The following is a 6831-nucleotide window of genomic DNA, read 5'->3' on the forward strand; positions in this document are numbered from 1 at the left end:
TGTAGTAAATAAACCTGAATCTTAGCTACTAAAAAGCGGGTTTGATGCAAATAAATATTAAAATATTTGTATTTAATCTGTGAAGTCGGGCGTCAGATGCAGATTGAGAGCGCTGCATGAATACTGCATGTTTTATTAAGCTTCTCGGCACAAATTACACATAATATTTGGATTTCCTTTCAGATGTTTCGAATGAAATGGCACAGCTTGAAATTCTCTTTAACACTTTCAGACCTGCAGCAGCCACGTGCTGCATCAGATATTCTTGTAAAAACAAAAAGATGTTCCTGCAGCTCGAGCGCACAGAGAACATGAGAACATTTTGTTTAAGCGATTCTGTTTCCCCTTCTCCGTTGATTTATTCATCCAAGAAATGGCAGCTGAGCTCTCCCCTTACGCTGCGTCACATTACCACCTGGGAGATGCCCACTGTAATTACAAATCTGTTCTGGTCAGCCATGTGGCATTTCAGCCGAGCAGCTGCTGCTTCACTGAATTTTCTAGTAGAGAAGGTGTTCGTCTAATTCCTTTACTCGCACAAAGACGCATGTAGTTCTGCTGGAAAGTGTCCAGCTCAGTTGTCCCACTAATTCTCAAGCGTCTCAAAAGTTAACGATACACAGATTTACTTCTTCGTGACAGCAAAGGGTCATCTTAAAGGTTTATTTTACTTTGTGGAGGACTTTGTAGATTCATGCCTGAGTGGAAGCCACCTTGAGCGAGGTCATAAAGAACCAGGTCAGTGAGAGCACAGGTCAGATTTAGAAATGGTGCAGAGACCAACCTGGCAAGAAAACGAAATAAAAATCCCCAGAGTTCATGCTCATTAATCCAGATATAAAATCCAACAATATTCACTCGGGTCATCTGGATGGTTTCTTTGTTTTTTGCTGATGCGTTTCGTCCTTCATCCAAAGGACTTCTTCAATCTGAGGAGCCACCAAACAAAATTGATTCCCACAAACGGTATACAGTACTCCATAGTGGGAAAAAAAACAGTTTGCTGGTGCTAAGATGGCCTCCGGGGCCTGCCCTCTCCCCAATCAACTCCTCTGAGACAGTCATGCCAAAGTGGTTCAAAACATCAAAGTTCATGCTCAATAATCCAGGTATAAAATCCAACAATGTTCAGTCATGTCATCTGGATGGTTTATTTTTTCTTTGCCGAGTAAAAATCCTGCTTCATTATTTCAGAATGAGTTCTGACACTGATGTGTTTAAAAAATGGGCGTAGAAGGGAGTTGATTTATTGTTAAATCTGATTTCTGTTTAGAATGTGAGGTCTGTGTGTTTCTGCGTTTAGGGCTAGCTATTACAGGAAGGGGGGGCGTGCCATGCTGCCAGTGAAATGGATGCCACCTGAAGCCTTCATGGAGGGGATCTTCACATCGAAAACAGACACGTGGTGAGAACCCCGACTGTTCTCAGCTTCTGTACTGTCACCGTGCATCAACTGCCTATCCATCATGTTTATTTTTTAATAAACGTGACGGCTGCGACTCGTCCTCCGCCTTCAGTAGTGATGATGCCCATAATTTACCACTTAATTTGCTGCTTTTCTTTCACCTTGTAACTAATCTGTCTCCATCATCTTCCTCTGAAAAGGTCGTTTGGGGTGCTGTTGTGGGAGATTTTTTCCCTGGGCTACATGCCGTATCCGAGTCGCAGTAACCAGGAAGTGTTGGAGTTTGTAACCAACGGAGGAAGGATGGACCCACCTAAAAACTGTCCTGGGCCAGTGTAAGTGCATCTCCTCACAAAGATAAATGCATTCAGTTAACCCCCCTGAAGTCTAACTAATCTGATTTACAAACATTAAGAGGTTGCTGTGATTTATTAAAAAATATATATGTTTTTTTTTTCATTCAACCTTTATTTAGACAGATAAGTCACATTGAGCCTAGAAGACTCATTTACAAGTGAGATCTGTTTTGACAGACCAAAAGTAGTGAAATTGGACACATGTAGGAATTTGGAGGCAAAAACATTCCTATCAGACTTTCTTCCTGCCTAAGAAGAAAAACTGATATTAAAAAACACCTCACACAAACAAGCACATAGTGACATAGATAGGGGGGGGGGGGACAATGAGAGCGGTGAGCAATGTCCCTAGATGCTCTCGAGGGCACTGTAAGAATTCTGATAAGAATGGGATAATCAGCCAGTGTCCTCCGGTAAGATCCATAAACATTCTCGAGGGATGTTGTCTATGAGAATCCAAGAGTTCTGAAATGATGACACAGTGTTTATTCAGCTGGTTTCATTTGGTTATCAGTTGGAAATTCCTCAGGGAGGGGGTGGTAAGCATCAGATCACATGTTCTCCAGGCAAATTCAGATAAGATGGCCTTCAAGGCCAGCCAAGGGAGCCAAATTCAGATAAACACACAGCTGTTTTGGGGACAGGCAGAACTTAATGACATCTACCTTGAGTCTGTGTTTGTCCAAACGGTTCAGAAATGTTCAAATTACATGGCCACATCAATGGAACATGACTGAGTAAAATCCCCAAGATCTGATCCATTCTGCCCAAAGCATTTGAGTCTGGGTACTCAGGGCACAAACCAAGCCATCAAAAAGGCAAGCAGCATGATCGGGTCCAAATTTGCTGCCGACGACTTCCTTGATTGCTGATAAAACCAGCAACCAGCCGAATCCAAAAAGCAGGAACCAGTTATCGTAAATCCAGTCCTTAAAATCCACAAATGGCAGCAGAGATAGACACATCATCAAGTCTTCAAGTCGATGAGATATCCAGCTGTGTGTGTGCCAACAGGGCAAATCAGCTCGCCTAAAGCCTGTCTTCTCTTCGAAGAAATGTTATCAATTGTGTTGAGGGACCAACTGATCAAAACAAGTCCATAATTATGGTGTTCGGAAGATATGCAAGAGAGGCTCAGAAGTAGTTTCACAGACAGGCAGAGCAGCAAAGCGGTGAGGGAGGGAAAGGGAATAGCGTCCCATCTTGGCAAGAGCAAGTGGTGAAGACAGATACTGACAAGCAGCTGAGCTGTGATCTGACGTTTGTTTTCAATGTTTTTATTTCCTCATAGAATAAAGCAGTGGTGTTCAATCCTGGTCCATGAGGGACCATTATCATGCAGTCTGCTCCAACACATCTGATTCAATTATCTCCAGCTTTTGCAGAAGCCTGGGGTGTTGGAGAGAATCATCTAAAACCATGCAAGAACCAGGATTGGACACCACTGGTTTAAAGAAAGTCATGTGGAGCTGCGAGTGAGCTTAAAACATTTACAAACTTTAACCTTTAGCCTTCCATGTGACTTTTGAAAATTTGATATCAAATGAAATGTGGGGTTTCACAACAAAAGTCTGTTCTCTGTGATGTTAAAGCTATTTTGAAGTTTTTTTTTTTTTAAATGATCAATTCATATCTCGCCTGTTCCTACCTTGCTCCAGTCCCCACATTTTTCAGCTGTTTATATGTAAACACCATTTTATAAACCTTTATGTTGCCATCAATTTTGTATTACACTGTTATTTACACAGGCAAATAGCAGCAACCAGATGTAGCACTTCTGGCAGAAGTTTTATAATTTGGCAGGTTTGACCAAGTTGAAGACTGTGCAAAGGTTTTTAAAATGGCAGCCAAATGAAGTGCAATGAACCTTTAGAAGACTGGAGTTGTTTGTTTTAGTCAACTCCTTTGCCAGTTCCCACATCTGCCAAAAGCCACAGCTTTTATTCTAGTCAGGCCGCCATCTTCTGGTCATTGTCCTTCCCTCTGCGCTGCTACATGGCGGTGATTTCACCTTCGGCGTTCTCAACATTAATTAACATCAGTGAAGCACAAAGGGGCATTCTCCCCGTCTAATACTTGACTTCCTCTCCTGGTTGGGTCTAATCACCATTGGCGTGGTCAGCGGTTTGCAGATCGCCAGCCTTGGACCTTTCTCACCTGTTCTCATCAACCAGTTCCTTTTACCTGAGCTGTCTCCTCATCCAATAATAAAAATGCCCAGAAAATTACCACACCAACATAAACAATGTTCCCAGTTCTTTCTACTCTGTGACATTCTGCATTTGGACAAGTCATCAGACTCACCCAACCTAAGTTTTACCTCTTCAAAAAGCTATTTACGACAGGTTCAGAATGGTTGAACTATGTCTGCAGGTCTGTTATAACCAAAGTTCTACAGCCTCGTATTTTTCATGATCTCTTTGGGAATGCCGTGGTATTTATAATAGTGATGTAAGCACCAAAAACAAACTGATCAGCTTAATAAATCACAGCCAAGACTTTGTTAAATGGATGACTGAGATTAGAGGAGCAAACTGGTGGGAGGTTACGCTTGATTCTACAAGAAACAACCGGAACAGGTATTAAAAAGCAGTTTTTGTTTTTTACAATTAATCTAGATTACATTTCTAGACTAAAGTAAGAGAAATGGTACCGGGGAGCCTCTCAGCAGCTACACAGAGGCAAAGTAATCAAAACCTAATGATGTGTTTTTGTTTAGGTATCGTATAATGACTCAGAGTTGGCAGCACCAGCCTGAAGACAGACCCAACTTTTCCACGATTCTTGAGAGAATCGATTACTGCTTACAGGTAAACGGATGTGTTAAACGAAATTAGTGTTGTTTTTCGTAAATTCGTAGTAACATTAAAGCTCATCACACAGTAAGGATTGTGTCCAAAAGCATCACACTGCATCAATTAAAGTATCCCATCATGCATTGCGGTCTGGAGCCAGCTGCTTTGGCGTCAACAAAGCATGCCAGCGCTAACATCGGCAGCTGCTCATTGATGTTCTGACTCGTTTAAAATGCCCAAGATCAATAATACTCCAGATGTTTCAGCTGTCAAGTTTCTCATCTCTGCCTGACGCAGAGGATTTTAAAAATTGTACTGAAAACACATTTTATGTTAGCTGTTGAATTACTTAAACAAGCCCATCGAAGATCTGTTTCTATCCAGCATAGTTAATAGGTTATGGTTTTATTATACATATATACTTAACTTTAGGTCATATTTAGTCAATGTGAACTTCTACAATAAACAAAAATTAAATAAAAAAAAATAAAAAAAAAAAAGCTAAATTTAGCCCAATCTTTGTGTGTTCCTAGTTTCTGCAAACAATGCATGTGTAAGTTGATACTACACAAGGTTGTGTTGAACTAGAGCATCATGCAGCCTGTCAATATTTTATTAAGTGACACCGTCTGCAAATTTAAGTACAGTGAGTGTAACTGCTCTTGTATAGAATACCTCTGATGAAAGTTTGTTTTAGGACCCAGATGTGGTGACCACGCCCCTGCCTGTGGAGTACGGGCCTGTTCCCGAGGAGGAGGAGCATGTACCCAGTCGCCCTGACGACCCCTCAGCTCCAGCGGTGATCGTGAAAGCCCAGACGTCTGATGGGGAGGCTCCACAGCTGGCGCCATCCTATCCTGCAGGGGACAGAAGAGGGGGGGAGCACACGGTCGTGACGAGCACAGCAGCCGAGGCCAAAGCACAGACGTCCGTCCAGCCTCAGCCATGCATTCACCAGCCTCACACACAGACCTCCATCGCCATGACAACCACTATCCCAGTCACCTCCGCTGTCTCCGCGACACTCGCTGCCAAGGCATCACATGTCGCAACCCAACCAAGCTCCGAGGGGGGCCACATTAACCTTGCTTTTGCCCAGGGGCACCCCCAGGAGAAGGAGGGCCACAACGGCAAAAACACCAGTCTCTGGAATCCCACATACGGCTCGTGGTTCCTTCAGCAGCAGAGGAAGCAGCAGAGGCTGGGAGGGGTGGGGGGTCCCGGAGGGAGCACTGGTAGGGTGCCGGGAGAGGGGCAGGAGCAGGTGGGTCGGACTGTGGCCGAGGTGGCGGGGGCAATAGGTCTCCAACACCAGCACAAGCAGTTTCAGCACCAACTGCAGCTGCTGCACCATCAGCAGCAGCAGCAGCAGCAGGGCCTCTGCAGGCCGCTGTTACCTCCACCGCCCCCACCTGCAGGCCAATCACCTCTCCTTTTAGATTCAACAGCCTTGCCTCCAGTTCCACTCTACAGACTGAGACGTTTCCCGTGTGGGAACATCGGCTACGGATACCAGGATCACGGCCTGCCGTTGGACGCAGCCCACGGGATCACCAACCCCCCTCCACCCCAGCAAGGTCTGCCTGTGCCAACCTCGGCAAACCATCCGAGAGGGGCGACTATTCCCAATCAAATGTCGTTGGGTCGGTCGGGCGTGTCTGAGGACAGCCGCCCACTGCTGGTTACCATGGGAACAGTGCAGGACCCGAGGCTGCCCCGAATGGAAGGCCACAACGCCACCGTGCTTTAGCCCAGACGCCTGTACGGCTGCGCTCACCATCAGGACATGAAGCAGTTTTTCCTCCATCTTGGTTCACTCCTGTAGTTCCACCAGAACAGATCTCTGAAACAGGCCTCACACACGCAGGACAACCTTTGAGGTACGATAAAAACCCCGGCAGACCTTAAAGCACATTAGGAGGGAAAAAAATAAAATAAAAAAATTTTAATCACAAGAAAACCGATGAACCCTGTTTGACACTCCGCTTCGTCCATCAGAACCTTCACTGTTCCTTCTTGGTGGGGTGGGCATGGGGAAAAACTTGTATTAGACTATTTTTTGAGGACAGATTCAGACACTGGATTATTACAAGAATTTATACTTGGGGAAAAACATTGTTTGCTTGCCTGCTTGTTTATTTATACTTTTATTTATTTCAAAGTGGCTTTATAAAATACTAAAGCTGCCTCTTCAAATTCATTTATTTTCACTTTGACTTTTTAAACTGCAAAAAAAAAAAAAAGTAACTCAGGTTACAGTTTAAATTGAAAATAC

The 6831-nt window shown here is 44.1% G+C and overlaps 1 protein-coding gene across 1 annotated transcript in view; it reads left to right on the plus strand.

Annotated features, from left to right (window-relative positions):
- Window positions 1-6617, plus strand: part of alk (ALK receptor tyrosine kinase) — a 241592-nt gene extending 234975 nt beyond the window's left edge. The window contains exons 26-29 of the mRNA XM_037695394.1: window positions 1304-1405; window positions 1606-1740; window positions 4481-4571; window positions 5254-6617. Of these exons, the coding sequence (XP_037551322.1) occupies window positions 1304-1405; window positions 1606-1740; window positions 4481-4571; window positions 5254-6306 (1381 nt within the window). The 3' untranslated portion in view covers window positions 6307-6617. The remainder of the gene's footprint in view (window positions 1-1303; window positions 1406-1605; window positions 1741-4480; window positions 4572-5253) is intronic.
- The last annotated feature ends 214 nt before the right edge of the window (window positions 6618-6831 follow it).

Source organism: Nematolebias whitei, chromosome 21 (genome assembly GCF_014905685.2).
Source record: "Nematolebias whitei isolate Nwh7 chromosome 21, NemWhi1, whole genome shotgun sequence".
NCBI classification, from domain to species: Eukaryota; Metazoa; Chordata; class Actinopteri; order Cyprinodontiformes; family Rivulidae; genus Nematolebias; species Nematolebias whitei.